The sequence below is a fragment of the Monodon monoceros genome, unplaced genomic scaffold, assembly GCF_005190385.1.
Source record: "Monodon monoceros isolate NGI ecotype Baffin Bay Population unplaced genomic scaffold, NGI_Narwhal_1 Super_Scaffold_12, whole genome shotgun sequence".
Lineage (NCBI taxonomy): Eukaryota > Metazoa > Chordata > Mammalia > Artiodactyla > Monodontidae > Monodon > Monodon monoceros.
Genome location: NW_021703768.1, coordinates 49,797,706 through 49,814,636, shown reverse-complemented (window position 1 = coordinate 49,814,636; position 16,931 = coordinate 49,797,706). Strand labels below are relative to the sequence as shown.

Genomic DNA, 16,931 nt, shown 5'->3' with positions numbered 1-16,931 from the left:
GCTAGGACATAGTTAACACCAGAGTATGAAAGAAAACTTCCCTTTAAAATTCACTGGGCAATTTTTATGAACTCATTTTTTGTAAGGCAGGAAAAATAATCAGGCAAGCAAAGGTGAGATATCTTTGGAAAATTTAATTTGGACCATATTTTCTTTCTTTTGCTTAAAACATCAAATATTTCCATACACTTTGGGTTCCACAACTTACAAAGGGGCAGTGGGTTTCCTGCAGTTACATACTGTACCCAACTTTCTATAGAAAGATCAGACATTTTCCAACCTTGCTTTTGAGTATTTTCTTAAAAATGCTTTAAAGGTTCCTTACAGTCAATGGCAAGTAAAACAAAGTAAGGCTTTATTTTCTCCTTTTTCCCCATTTTTGGTACTGCATGTTGGAGGAATAAGGAAGGAAGACTTTTCACATCAGTGTCGGTACCCTGGGGATCACTGCTGAGTCCTCCACATGTATCCATATCATCGAGGCCCTGATGTACCCCTGCACAGAGGAACCTGAGATGGGTAAGTGCTGAACAGCCTGTCACAGCCATTTCGCAGCACAGGGGGTCTGTGGCTGCTGGTTTCTGTCAGTGTTCACAGGGCTCCTGGACTCCAGGGGTAACAAAGGAACTAGGATCAAATCACGACCAGAGGTCTCCCACCTGGCACTGCAGTACCACAGGTTCACATCTGTGGGCCTTACAATGTGCATTTAAAGACTAAATGTAATTACTGAAAATAACACAAGAAAAAAACCCCATTACTAATTCCCATATCAAATTACTAGAATGAAAATAAAAGCATTTGTCTGATAAAACATGTTTTCTATGTCAGATGAAAGCAACTCCCTTGCAAGATAATCTCAGTAATGTATATTTGTCACTATTCATATACTTTTGCCTGGTATACAAATTTCTGTAATTGCATCATCTGAACAGGTTTGTCATTTTTCAAACTTGTAGTCTCATTAAATTAAAAAAGGGATAGATAAGGCAGCCAAATTTAACTAATTTTGATTGCAGAAAAACATCTCAGACATTAGCCTTCTTCTTCTCAAGTGTTAAGAGTATATGATTAAAAGGTAACAGTTTCTTCTCTTAACAGGAAGCTAAGCAGCTATTGTTGTCAAATCTATCTTTAGTAAACACAGGGCCCTCATAAATATAAAATTAAATTCTTTTGAGGAATAGGTTTGTGATTTTAGGTATGCAGGGTTTACATTTATTCGCTGAATTTTGTAGTAAACAAACATGTGGTCTTCCCATCTTTCTTTCAATACACAAGGGATTTCTCCATCGTCTCAGCAGGCTCTCACACACAGATGGCAGGCTGGTCATCTCAGCCACATGTCACGTGCTCTCAGAAGCCCTGCAAAAATTCCTGTAGCTGGGTGACGATCTCGGTGTCCACTGTTTCCATGAGGGACTGGAAGCCTTGCTCTCCCAGCAGCTCCTGCTGGGCCTTGAGCTTCTCGTAGATGAACTGCTGCAGTGACACGGTATGCACAGGGTCCTTCAGGGCCAGCTGCAGGACAGAGAGGAGCCACACTGTGTCAGAGAGGCAAAACAAGTTCCTCTTACATGTGAGCGACTCAATTCTTTGTAATGTCTTTCACAGCAACAAAATTGCTTCTGCCTCCCTTCTTGCAAGGGATTCTAAAGGAGCCTCATTGTGGAAAAGTTTGTCAAAGAAAATTTCACTCCATTAGTCTAACCTCAGCTCCCTAGGGCCTCTAAGCATAGTCATCTGATTAGCCCAATTTCTCAACAATTCATCCATGTAAAGAATCAAAACCTGGTAGAAAGTATCCTAAAAGGAACATAACATGCCAAAGAGCACTTAAACACAACTGTCCAGGGTTCCTCATAGGAAGATCAGGTACTTTATTGTGGCAGCTTAGTGAGGCCCTCAGGACTGACAGAGAGAACACTGCCCTATCCTGGGTTGCTATGCTACTTATATACATGTATATTCTTCTGGTTAAAAAAGAGAAAGAAAAATAATAAATAAAAATAGATTTTAACAACCCAAACACGTGCTCCTCCTCTTCCATTGGGATATTTGAAAAACAAAAGAAATATAATTAAATAAAAATAACCCATCCATCCACTTCCTAAAGATAACAATCACAACAGAGAACATTCTGGCCTTTTCTGTGCCTGTGGCATGCACATACATACACATAAATATACAATTAGTTCTGTTCTTTGCACTTATACTATCACACAAAAAATTCTACTCTAACACAGTTTAAGAATTCTAAATCAACTTATGTCATAATATTTTTGTTATAGGCATGTTGAAGTAATCATGGTCTAGATTAAATACAATTTTAACTATAATTTTGCTGAATAATCTTTCACAAACACTGTTCCATGTTACAATCTATACAGCCTTTCTTCTACATTTCAAATTATTTCTTGAGGATATCTACCACTATTTCAGAAGGATTACTAGATTACAGTGCATAGACAATTTTATGACTCCTGATATATATTATCAGGTTGTTTTTCCTACAGTTTGTACCAACTTAAAAGGTATAAGAGTTTTCAGCTTGTAACACTGTTACCACTGGTATTATCAGTATTTAAATTCCTTAAAATCTAAGAATTGAAAAATAACACAACTTTGCTTTCAGCTATATACTGCTCTCATTATCAACAATGCTGAAAATGTGTAAGGCTTTAAGTAAAGTGCATGAGTTTCTGTGTGAGAAATTCTTCTCTTTCCTTTACTGAGACTCAATTCTATTCTACGTAGATGAAGTAGCTGAGTCAGATATGCAGTTTGAACAATGTAAGTAGATTTTATTTTATTTATTTTTTAACATCTTTACTGGAGTATAATTACTTTATAATGGTGTGTTAGTTTCTGCTTTATAACAAAGTGAATCAGCTATACATACACATATATCCCCTAGATTTTAAAATAATGACCACAAATAGAAAATGTAACTGAGAGGTAGACACATAGGAGGCATGAATGTGAAATTAAACCCTTTATGTGAACATTCCAGAGTTACAGGATAAATCCAAGGCAAGGGTAATTTCAATACTCATTCTCCTGGAAGATGGATAGGAGAAAGAACAGCAAGAAAAACTGCAGACACAAAGCTCTAAATTCACAAGCATGAAGATATCATTCTACAAAATGCACAGAAATTGAAGATGAACATTTAAAAATATCTGCTCCCTTAAGCAACATGCAATAATGTTCAATATCATTTTAATTAGTAAGCAACAGACCTCTTACTAAAGAGGATGTGAACTTTGTTGAAATATCAGTCACTAAAACCACCTGCTACAATATGAGTGAAAAGAAGCTGAGCTTGAAGATGATGTTCAACAAGTCACTCCCACTACTGAAACAAAGCTTAAGAGTGTGGTTTAAATGCTGTTTCAATTTGCTCTAAGAAACTGTAAACAGTTAACTTATCACATCTCCACGCTTTAATTTCCAACAGACTAATAAAAAAGGAAAAGTATCCCCATACTAAACCCCACCAGCTGTGGCATAACACGACACTGGTATATTTTTTTTAAAGTGTATTGATCAGTCATTAGAAGATTAAAAGTATTTCTGTTTTGTAAGAAGAGTTGTGGAGGGAAGAAGGAATTTAAAAAAACATACAGAATCTCCAATTACATACCTTATAAGATCTTAAAAACAAAACACACACTACTTTTAGTGAAAAAAACTACACGTTCACAAATAAATGTCTGTTTTGGCTTCTGGCAGACATTCCTTAATCATGGTTATTAATACTCTTTTGAAGAAATATATAAAACAGATTGACCACATGATTCCCTAGAGAAGAATTATCATTGCACATGCACTAAAAATCCAGGTATCATTTCTTTGAATGCAATAATGCCTATAGTCACTAGAATTAAGAGACCCTGAAGTCACTAACAACATTTTCAAAACTATTACTTTTATGCAAATAATGTCCACCTAACATAATGAACTTAATTTTCTGATTTAATGTGAAAAAATACAGAATGCCTAGCATGTTTACTAGGTGGTATGTTCTTGAGAAAATAATTAGTTTTCTAACATAATAAGTAAATTATAAACAGGAAGATGTTGGACATTACATATAAACAAACATAAGAAGACTCTAAAAGATGGAGAGAAGAAGGCAGCACAGCACCCAAGGAACAACATGGTGTTGAGTGCCCTTTCTCCTTGCCTCATAAATTCCAGATTTGGGGCTGAAGAAGCCAGCAACCTGGAAACACCAATGAGCACAGACAAAAAAAGCTAAAACCAATAGCCTACTCTCTAGCCAAAGGACCAGGAAAGGGACCACAAAGCAAGACAAAAAACTTTTAGACAATAATTGCTCTACTTCAGCCAAACACCACAGAATAAACTGTGGCCCCAGTCCCACTGAGCTATTAGAAGGATTCAACCCACCTCCCATGTCTGTGGAGGTCCTTGGGGATCTTGAACTCTCCCCTTCCTCACCCAGGAAGGTATCAGTGGAGGCTTAGTGGGGAACACAGCCTCTTCCCCTACCTGGCAGTAACAAAAGTGGTACGTACATCCACTTCTTCTGCCAGAGCAGTATCAGAAGCAGCCAGCTAAAACAGATTTAAATAAGATGCAGAGTCTCATAACACAATACCAAAAATGCCCAGGTTTCAATAGAAATCACTCACAATACCAACCAAAAGGACAGGGCATGGGCAAGAGGGAAGTGGATTTAATTATAAAAGGGCAACTGAGAGGTCTTGTGCTGATAGAAATGTTCTATATCTTGGCTCATTAACGTCAATATTCTGGTTGTGAAGTCACAGTTTCGCAAATGTTATCACTGGAGGACATGGACAGCAACAGTTTATAAACCAGAGAGATCATTAATCTGGCAGCCTCAACCACCAAGAATAAACTGGGAGGCAAGGAATTAACTTTTGAAGGTGAATGACCAAAATAGTTTGACACCTATATGTGCAAATTTAAACAAAGTATTCATAGAAGAATCTTACAAAATCAAATTATTTATTCTTCTTTCCCACACATTTCTAACAGGTGTGATTACATTTGTTTAGCTGCAGGTTTGCTTAGATGCACAAATCTGAGGAGATAAATACCTGCTACAAGGAAAACAAAGGCAGCAATACTGAGGCTCAATTGACAATATGAAAATATTGGGGATAATGGGAAGAAACAGGAAACTATTAAAAAACAGATCCAGACTAGATACAATGTGTGGTATTTTGGATTGAATCCTGCAACTAAGAGATTAGTGGAAAACTGGTGAAATTTAAAGTCTGGAGTTTAGTTAATACTAATATACCAAAGTGGTTTCTTAGCTTTGATAAATGTACAATACTAATGAAAGATGTTGATATTAGGGAAAACTGGGTGAAGGGTGCATGAGAACCCTCTGTACTACCTTTGCTACTTTTCTGTAAACCTAAAACTATTCCAAAATAACAAGGTTATCTATCTCTATGCCAGTACCATACTGTTTTAATTACTATGGCTTTGTAATATATTTTGAAGTCAGAAAGTGGGATGCCACCAGCTTTGTTCTTTTTCAAGACTGTTTTGGCTGGCTATTCAAGATCTTTTATGGTTCCATATGAATTTTAGAATTGTGTTTTTCATTTCTATAAGAAATGCCATTGGGATTCTGATAGGAATTGCACTGAATTGGTAAACTGCTTTGGGTAGTATGGACATCTTAACAATATTAAGCCTTCCAATCCATGAACATGGATATCTATTTGTTTGTGTCTTTAATTTCTTTCATGAATGTTTTGTAAGTTTTCAGTCTACAAGTCTTTCATTTCCTAAGTTTATGCCTAAATATTTTATTCTTTTTGATGCTACTGTAAATGGGTTTTCTTAATTTCCTTTTCAGCTAATTATTAGCATATAGAAAACACACCTGATTTTTGTACATTGATGTTGTAACCTGCAACTTTGCTGGATTCATTTATTAGGTTTTTTTTTTTTTTTTTGCAGTATGCGGGCCTCTCACTGTTGTGGCCTCTCTCATTGCGGAGCACAGGCTCCAGACGCGCAGGCTCAGCGGCCATGGCTCACGGGCCTAGCCGCTCCGCGGCATAGGGGATCCTCCCGGACCAGGGCATGAACCTGCATCCCCTGCATCGGCAGGCGGACTCTCAACCACTGCGCCACCAGGGAAGCCCTCCAGCAGTTTTTTTAATGGTGTCGTCAGGGTTTTCTATATATAAGATCATGTCGTCTGCAAGAGCAGACAATTTTACTTCTACTATTTCAATTTGTATGCCTTTAATTTCTTTTTCTTGCCTAACTGTTGTGGCTAGGGTTTCCAGTACTATGTTGAACATGCAGAGCAATGGAAATGAATAGAGAGATCAGAAATAAATGCACACATGTAGAGTTACCTATAGATCTTCAATAATGGTGCCAAGAATGCACAGTGGGAAAAGGATACTCTCTTCAACAAATTGTGTTGGAAAACTGTATATCTATATGCAAAAGAATGAAACCCTCATCTTACACCACACATAAAAATCTACTCAAAATTAATTAAAGTCTTAAACATAAGACCTCAAACTATAAAACTCTAGAAGACAACATAGGGGAAAGGATTCATGACAGTGGCCTTGGCAATGATTTCATGGATATGATATCATAACCAAAATACACATGCAACAAAAGCAAAAACAAACAAGGGAAACTATGTCAAACAAAACTTTAAAAAGCTATTTTAAAAAAAGGATTCAGACTAAAAAAGTACATACCTCTGTGGCCATTTGGTTGGGGGACAAGCTGCCCTAGACACCTCAATTAGCTGACACAAATGTTCATTATATATACAGAATGTTTAAGCAGCAAGACTTGCAAGCTCATTTTCAAAATGAGAAAACTGACAACCCTAAGCTTTGAATGACATCCAAAGCTGATTTTTCTCATGTTAACGGCATCAGTAGATGCCATTAGAATACAGATTTCCCAGTTCTTGGTTTGTTCTCTTTCTTCCATATGCCTAACTCCCATTCTTGCCCTTCAAGAAAGCACATGATTATTTAAGAAATATTTCCTTTAAAATGATTATGATAACATTAGGAACCTTATAACAGGTTTCAGTTATTAGCAGAAGATAACTAGCTAGAATTCCTGACTCCAGGGTTATGCTTAATAAATGAAGTGCTAAATAACCTGACTTACTTCAAAAGTACATAAATTGGATTTTAATAAGCAAGTCCGATATTCCCTGGTTCTGAAATTATTACTTGAAGACAGAACGGTTCTGTATGGTTCTGTACAGTTCAGAATGGTTGAACTGTGTATGAGGTCCTCCTGTTGGTAACTATATAGCCTTCTGACCTACAACAATTGACCCATAGGTGTTTAATCTTTAAAGCTGGTATAAGATTTTTAGCTCCTGTGGTGCTACTTACGAAGATGTACATTTCTTGTTCTTTGAGATTTTTATTCCTTAAAACTAAAATATAATTCACTAATCTTCAATTTCACCCAGAAGATACTCAGTAAAGCTGAATCTTTTATTTTTCTTAGGTTATGTGGCATATTGTGTAACTGCTCTCTTTTCAAGTCTCCATATAACCTATGATAATTTTCAGAAATTATTTACTGTAACATTTTTTCATATGATATTTTGCTAAAAAGTTTCCTGCCTTAGAAAAATACAAAAGATCTTTTTAAAAATAATATACTTTCTATGAAACCTGGTAGATTATGTATAAACACACTAGCTATGCAACAGGCCAAAAATATTAAAGAAAAATTTGCTTATAACAATGTATAACCATGTGGTCTTCAAAAATTCCGTAGTTTGATGAAAAATCTTTTGTTTAAAATTATCTTCTTTTTTGACCTCTGATTGTTTCACCATAGGTAACTCAATTTCTAAAATATATCTAAAACATCTAAATTTCTAGAATCTCTTAGGATATAAACTCTTTTAATTTGGTGGCTTAACAAGGAGTTTGAGGCCTGCAGATGCCAACCAGAACCCACCTAATTAATAGGGCTTGGCAATGCAAATTTAGTCACTAACTACACCAAGTGTGAAACCCAAATTCCAAGGGAGCCACCTGAGATTTTTACTTTATTTTTAAATGTATTTTTATTTTAATCACTGTTGTGGCTGTTCCCTGAGGAATTTAAACTACAATTTCTATCTGATGAGCTTGTAAGTAAAGGAACTATTTACACTGCTATGTCTAGAAAGACTGGGACCCAGACTTAATGAAATAAAAATGACAGCACATGCCTATCTCAATGACAAAAACTTAAATTTCAACTTAGTTATTAGCTTGTAACCTACGTTTTCTGATACAATTATTATTCTCTCCACCAGTCCTAGACCATTACTACTTGGGTATTTTTACTCTAGTTTCAATTTTTTTCTAGTTATACCTTTCATAGGAGGGTGCATCAACTCTTTGCAAAGTAAGCTTAAGAGAAATGCAAAATGTAAACAATGAGCCCAAGTATTTACTTCAAGTCCAGCTCTGAGGAACAGAACATCTGCTTATTTCTTCACATTTGTCTCAGTATGGAATGTTCATGAGAGCAATGAAATAGAAATCAAAATATGTTTATATTTACTAAACTCCAAACACAAGCAAGGCATGTGCTAGGCACAGGCTAGGTCCTTCACCTATAGTATTTCATTTAAAACTCACAATAAGGAATCTTAAGGAGGCAAGGGAGCCTTCAGCAATTTAACCAAAAATCCTTAAAGAACAGTGGTTCTCACCCTTGGCAGCACACTGGGAATCGTTTGTGAAACTTTTAAAAATGATGACATCTAAGTCTTACTTCTACAAATTCCGATTTAACTGGCTTCAGGCACCAGGATTTTTAAAAGCTCTCCAGGTAATTCTGATGCACATCTAAGTGTTACAGAAAAATTAGGAAAAACCAGCTTTGAGGACTAAGGTCTCAAGTGAACCTAAAAATAACTCTATATTTTTATATTTAGTAAAATAAAAGAATACAGGTAATAGACTAAATAAAACATATGAAACTTAATTCCCATTTACCACCATGTATTTCTAGAAACTCTTCAGGGCTTCCTTTCTCCTTTAGTTTCAGTGAGGCATTTTTAAATTCCTTTTGCTTCACTTGTATGCATGCTAGGCAATGTCAGTGTCTTTCTTTTATCATTGTCTGATTCCTCCACCATCCCAAAGTTTAATGCCCTTTGACGTTTGGTTTTTGACTCTAGAATTCATTATCCAGTGGTATGTTTGTGTTTAGTTTTAAAAAGTTATTTTTTTAACATGTTAAAAGCATATTATTATTCTATTCCTATTTCAATAGAAGTTTTGCCAGGGATAAATGGTGAATTTAATGCTAGATTCAATTTGCTAAGGGTAATTTATATTTTTGCATCTATTTTTATAAATATAAAAATTTACTGTTTTTCTTTTCTATGTTTCATTCTTTTCCTGACAATTCCCACAGCTTTCTAGGTTTTACAATAGTTCAACTAGCACAGCATTACCTGTTCCTTGAATTTTGATACTACAAAAGGAAGAAAGAAAGAAAAGAATGAAGGAAAAAAGGGAGAAAGAAGGAGAAAAAAATGGGGGAGGGAGAGAGAGAGAAGGAAAGCTGCTGCCAAAAGGATGTCATTGGAAAAGTTAAACGCATTAAACTGTTTATTTTAATTGATAGTACATTCCAATAAAACCACTTGTAAAATGAGCATATAAACGTTACTGAGTACTGGGGGAGGGTGTTTTATTGTTCTTTTTTTTGAGGAGTGGGGAGGCAATTTAAAACATTTCTTCCATGGCTATTATACATCTATTTCTCCCTGGTCCTAAGTTTTTTGTACTTTTTTTGTAATTTATATTTTATTTAAAAATTGTCCATTCTGACAAGATTTTCCATTGATTAGCCAAGAGCTGCATGTATAACTCCTGAAGTTATATGTGTCCTTATCTCTAATATTGATATTTATATTCACTCCCCCACCCCTTGATTGTGGCTCACCAGAGTAGCAGCTCATGGAGGCCAGGTGGGCAATGGAGTTTTTTTTTAAGCTCAGGTCCATCTCACAGTGGGACCAGTGGGTTGCCCATCTTGTGGCTATTTCCCAGTTCCAGAATGTATAATTGGAACACACACACTTAGCATCTGGAAGAATCCCCATATTGGGTTCTAGGTTTCCTAAGGTTGACTTTTGCTTTTTACTCACAACTTGAAATGAGTTTTGGGTTGATTTATTTTCATTCTTTCTTGTTTGATAATAACATTACTTAAGGCTATGTATAATTTAGTTGTACCCACATGTTTTTATGTGTAATAATCTCAGTGGAATATGTCACCTAATTAAAAATTGCAAGCTTCCTCTTTAAGATATCATTTTAAAAACTTTATGTGACCAATATTTTTCTCAACAATTGCTTAATTTCGGGTTTCACTGCATTGCAGTCAGAGAATATGACCTATACTATTTCTACTCTGAAAAACTGGAGGTATTTTTGTAAGCCTCGACTATGCTCTTTTTTAAAATGTTTTATGACCATTTAAAAAAATGTATGTTCTATTTATAGGGTAAAATTTTTATTTACAGCTACTAAATTAACTTTACTGATTATATTTATTCAGATTTGTCACTACACAACCACTAGGAGATCCTCTTAGGCTCAACTTTACATAGGATCACAAGACTACTATAGGCTATCCTTAGCATCAGTTTACTCAGAAGGCCATGGGGATGACATGATATCGCAAAATGGAAATTTTAGAACCCTGTAAAAATATGCTGCCTTTTCAAATGACCATTTTCATGTTTTATGAAAGCATTTCTACTATAAACCAATTTTAGCAGTAAATAAAGCTAATTTTACTGTGTAAATTAAGGACTATCTCCATTCAATTTCCAGCAACAGAGTTATCTCTTTACATTAAAAAAAATCAATTCTAATACATAACTAAATTAATAAATAAGAGGAAGATGCCCTCCTTCCAGTCATCTTAACATCAGAGTAAAATGACTATATAATAAATGACTATATAACAAAGTGTAACAGAATACTGAATTTAATAACATCAATGTTATTAAATTAGAACGGCCTGCTAGATGTCTAAATATGTTACCACTTAGCAATGCCTCTGATTCTACTTCCTACTCAAAGATATTATTAATATTCATGTTTGTCCAATCTGTGACATAATATACTATAAAACCAAATATATGCCATAATACATTGATCCAATTATATGTAGTTTCCAGGTGATACAGAGAATGGAAAAGATTTATAAACAGAAACAGTGAAGAAAACTCAGATGAGATTTTCTATTTGCAATCTAAATGCTATCTTTGGATATGCTCAGTTTTCTGAAATCATTTATTTCTGTGTATAACCTTATTAAAGGGACTGAGAACATCAGAGTGAGCCATCTATAGGCAACACCAGCTCCCTTCTCTCTGCTTATTGCTCCAACTGCTTCTATGGTTCCAAGGAGTGAGATCACTGAGCAAATATTACGAGAATCTCTACTTTCCTGATAAGATGCTCTACAAGGTCAAGCTATCAGGTGAAGGATCGAAGTGTAAGTGCTATATACAGGAAATTCCAAAAGAGAACTTTTAAAGCCAAGAACGTTTAATAAGGAGCCAGTCAGCACCCTCAATCTACTTCAAAAACTGGGATTATCATTTATCAAATTGTAAACAATCAATAATTTATAAAAATGAAAGAATATGACAGGAATGAAAACTTCCCATTCTGACCATCTGCTGATATAGCAAAATTGTTAGAGAATTTGCAGTATTTTAAGACCTGCATTAATTCACTATTTCTGTGAAGGGAAAAACTGTTCTATGGCTGTTTAACCTACATTTGCTGGAGTACCTGAAATGATCTCATACATGATTTAAATTACATTGTGTGTTTACTGTAGTAGGCATGCTTGGCACAAAACAAAGGAATAACTGCGCAGCAGTGCCTCCAGAACTGAATTATCTGTGGAAGTCAAGTGGAAAACTCAAAAAACAGCAACACTATGATCAACAAAGATGTAACACTATGATGTCTTTAGAAAACAACACAATTCAAGCATTTCAAAATGTCTGTCCCACTATTACCTTTTAATGTTGGAGTTTATTTAAGTCTCAGAGAACCAAGCCTATCAACATTTACTTTGTTCACATAGAAACAGAGTAATCACAATCAGAATATCTACAATACCCATCCGATTTAAGACCATAAATGATCCTGTACCAGTCTGAGAATTACGCTTGTTCTTTATTCAAGGAATAAATTCATAATGAAATGAAACTAGTAGAGTTTTAGAAGCAATTCATCAACACCTAGTTACCACAGGCCAGATCTTTCCTAAAAAAAGGTCACCCAAATCTCCAGTTCATGTTAACTGCTGATTTATATACGTTTAAGAAATTTGCTACCACTAGCATCTAAATTCAATGAAAAGTTACTGAGAATCCATCTTGTACCATTCTACATCCACACCCTGTATGTAAAACGTGTTTGGGGGATAGGGTGGAATTAAGATAACAGGAAAATTAGTGGTGTGATAAATTTTTATATTAAATGGTAAAAAGCTGCTGCATAAAATGTCCTTTGGAATGAGGCAGCACTGTGTGTATGCGTGATGAAGGGAGGAGATAAAGAGAGAAGATGGGGGAGGTGAAGAGGGTGCCGGCAGACAGCAAAGAGAAGATATTTCTCTCAGGTATCCAGGTCAGAAGAAACCTAGCTGGTTATGTGTTACATCCAATGGCATCGGTATTCACTGGGTGGAAGCAGTTAATCTGTAGTTACATGAATGGCGTAGGAAATGAAAGCAGTAGGAAAACACTGTCAAGTTCTCTTAGCAAGCATAACATTGCAAGCCTCTCCCCAACTGTATGGCTAAGCACAATCTCAAACCTTTTCTTACCAAAAGTTTTCTGCTCTATTTTTTCATTTACTGAGAAAATTTTTAAAAAGCCATCAGATGGTAAATTTCTTTTAAAATACATATATTGGGTTGGCCAAAAAGTTCGTTCGGGTTTTTCCAAATTAACTTTTTGGCCAACCCAATACATCTGGTCTACAATGAAAATAAAGGAGAATAGGATTTGCATGAGAAACACTGGCTTGATAACCAACTTAGTTAGAACATATAGGTATTCTGTAAAATAGCCAATAAGTGATTTTTTTCCCCGAATAATTGAGTTTTACAACAACAACAACAAAATGACAAAGTGAAAAGATCCCCTTTTATTTAGAGAAGCTCTTGACAGGATGCATTATAGTTTTTTTGAGTGGAACACAATTTTGTTTATAAAAGACAAAACCATTTATAGCATGCACTTATAGCTGTTCAGTTAAAAGAAAATCTGTGGATTTTTGGTGCAGTGGGCCCCACAGGTGGCAGCCTGTCAGGAATGATAAAAGGTAAGAGCTAATGGAGAGGCTGTATGGTTAATAGTTCTGGAGCTTATGGAAATGAACAAAGGAAACAAAGAAGAGAGCCTATAGTTTGACAATCAGTCACATTACATAATGGCCATTTTCTTAAAGAAAAAAAGTGAACATCTATAAAATTCATATGTAAAGTATGCTAAGGAATTATGAGACAAATATCTATACAGATAACTTTAGTTCAAAGGAAAGAGAAGAAACAGTTATTAATAAGCAAGGCCTTCTACCCATGAAATGTGAAATGTAACAATGAAAATGTGGACATATTTCTGGAATTCAGGGTTTATACCCTAATTCACAAAATTTAAATGGTATCTGAAGTTTCATGGTCCACTGTCATTTATGCAGTCATAACAGATGAATAAGCAAATTCGTGGTAGAATATGGTTGTACAACAATCTTCTACAACACAATCTGACCAGGTCACTCCTTTGATGACAACTCTTTAACGGCTCCCTATCCCTACCAAATAAAATCCAAATTCCTAGCTTTCTATGGCTGCTGTATCAACCACAAATTTATTACCTTCTGGTTCTGTATATTAGGAGGCCAGAACAGTCTCACCGGGCTAAAATGAAGGTGTGTCAGCAGGGCTGCCTCCCTTTCTGAAGGCTCCAGGGGAGAATCTGTTTTCTTGGCTCTTCCAGAGCTAGAAGGCTTCTTCCTCCATCTTCAAAGCAATAGCAGGTTGAGTCTTTCTGACACTGCATCATTCTGACCCTCTCCCTTCTGCCTCACCCTTCACTTTTTTTTTTTGCGGAACGAGGGCCTCTCCCGTTATGGAGCACAGGCTCCGGACGCGCAGGTTCAGTGGCCATGGCTCACGGGCCCAGCCGCTCCGCGGCATGTGGGATCTTCCCGGACCGGGGCACGAACCCGCGTTCCCTGCATCGGCAGGCGGACTCTCAACCACTGTGCCACCAGGGAAGCCCTCCCTCTTCACTTTTAAGGACTCTTGTGATTACATTTGGCTCACCTGGATAATCTCCCTTATGATCAGCTGATTATCAACCTTAATTCCACTTTGCTGTGTAACAAAACATAGTCATAGATGATACAACATAGTCACAGGCTCCAGGGACTAACTAGGACACGGATATGCCTGAAGATGAAAGAGATTATTCTGCCTAGCACACTTATCATATGGTATACCAGACCCTCTACAACCCACCTTTTTTTTGACACACAGTAGGCAGCTAAATAAATGTCTGAGTGACATTCCTGCCACTACCCACAGTTCAGTGAAATAAAACAAAGAATTACTTGTCCTGAGTATTGCAGGATGTTTAGCAGCATCCTTGGCTCCTACCCACTAAATGCCAGTAGCACTTCTCTGGCCTTGTGACAATAAAAAATGTCTTTCAGACAATGCTGTAAGTCCCCTGGGTGGGGGGGGTGCAAAATTACGCTCAGTTGAGAACCACTATTAAACAAGGATCTACTGTTTGTATGGAAAAGTAAATGTAAACCTACTTAATTCACACAATGACATAAAGCCATTTTGACTAGGGTTAAGAAAGTCATCAGTTTCTTCATTTCTTCCAGCTCAGTAAGAAAGTGTGGGGAAGAAATTAATTCTCGTTTAAGTTAAAAGAAAGTTATAACTAACACCTGGATAGTTTCTAGAACAAAATCTTTCCTCTTTTATATCTGTTTTTATTTTAAAGTAATTTATTTCAAGGTGACAGTTCCTGAAAAATCCAATGACTTATTAATATGATCTTCACATAAATAAGTACAAAATTGTGCAAAGCTGTTTTAAATCATTTCACTTTGCTAGGGTTTATGTAAAAATGAATTAGAGTGGCTAGGATAAAATGAAATCCGTATCATTTAATTTGTAAATTCTTTAGTTAACAAATCCTCTTTCATCAGAAGTGATATTTTATTTGTGAACATATCACTTTATACAGGAGAATTAAATCATTTTTATTGTTTTAAATTAATATAAATGGACATGTTCTTTCTCATATTTTCTTCATTTGACTCTGAATCATGGTAGCACACCCTAGCTTTTGGTATAAGCTATGTCTTTATTCACATCACACAGTTAGGGTGAGATAACAAAGAAGCAATTGCTTTCAATGCACTGCTCAAAAGATCTAGCTGGAGTATGTATGTATGTACGTATTAGACTGATCTAAGAAATATTCTAAAAGGAAAATAAATCTGCAATTCTTAGCATCAAAATAGCCAGTCTTACGCCTCTGACTTTCAAACAATACAGTTTTTGCTGTTTTCCAGCATAACTCTTTCCCACTTCAGACCAAGGTAATTAACAATTATTTAGTAAGTGTTCAGTTTACCTTAAAAGTTATATTATGGTGAATTTTCAAGTAAAATATCCTTAGAAACATCATTATGAGTATTAAAACACATTGTTAGGTTACAGTAATTAAAATAGGCAGGGTTACAGACTACAATTTGGAGTTCTGAAATAAATCCATGTTAATCTGGCAACGGAGAATCTGATTGATAAAGGTGGCATTTCAAAACAGTAAACACAAGACAGGCTACTGATTAATTTTGTGACACAAGCCATATGTGTATGTATGTGCATGTATGTATTTATATATTTATATACATATACATATACAAAAAAAGCTGATGCTCTACTTCACTCCTTTATCAAAAAATTTCCAGTTAAAGATTTAAATGAAGTAAGCCCATAAAAACACAAGAAATGATTTCTTAAGAGTGGGTAGCCATTCCAATCACTCCATAAAACCATACACAACAAAAGAAGAGTTTGAAAACAAAGTCAAAAGCCAAAAAAATGCTGTCAAATTAAAGAGATGAAAACAACTACCACGGAAAACTCAATATACAGTGATGATCTCTCAAAGAGCAATGCAGATCTGGATTGATCATGTCCTCAGAAGATAGCACTTCATCTTTCAGAAAGAGGGTCAAATGAAGTGAAAAGAAAAAAAAGCCTCACGGATAGTTGTGAGGGGGAATCTGAGAACTGAAGCAGAGACAATTTGCAAAACTGTACCCAGGACTCACAAAACAGAAAAACTATCCTAAACCATGACATGCAAGACAAGCAATCTAAACCCATACTATTTTACCACAGCTCATTTAGATCCACGTATTCCAAGACAAGAAAACTGACAACTGATCCCATGGTAACTGCACTGAACTCGTGTTAAAGGTAAGACCAATGACTGACCCAGCAAACTGACTGGCTTACAAATTCTAACCAATCCTTGACAAGACCATTCTGTAACTAAACTCCAGCTCCCAATGTGTACATTCTCCCTTGTAGTAACAAGCTAATAAACCTAACTTTGTTCCTAGTTTTAGATAGATATATAGACAGACAGATAGATAGATAGGTAGGTAGGTAGATAGAAACAAAGATGAGAATTAAGGGCTGATTTCTTTAATCTATAAACAGCTTGTTCAGGTTACTGACTGTCACCTAACAAACTAGTCCAAACTAGGTGGCATAAAATAACAACTATTTTTTAATGTTAATGGAGTCAGTGAAGCCGTCTTGGAGTTGGAACCACC

At 35.7% G+C, this 16,931-nt stretch overlaps 1 protein-coding gene across 1 annotated transcript in view; it reads right to left on the bottom strand.

Moving 5' to 3' along the window:
- Positions 1-726: 726 nt before the first annotated feature.
- The window catches only part of IPO11 (importin 11), a 215,564-nt gene continuing 199,359 nt past the window's right edge, over positions 727-16,931 (bottom strand). Inside the window, exon 30 of the mRNA XM_029217487.1 lies at positions 727-1,521. Coding sequence (XP_029073320.1) covers positions 1,357-1,521 — 165 coding nt within the window. The 3' untranslated portion in view covers positions 727-1,356. The remainder of the gene's footprint in view (positions 1,522-16,931) is intronic.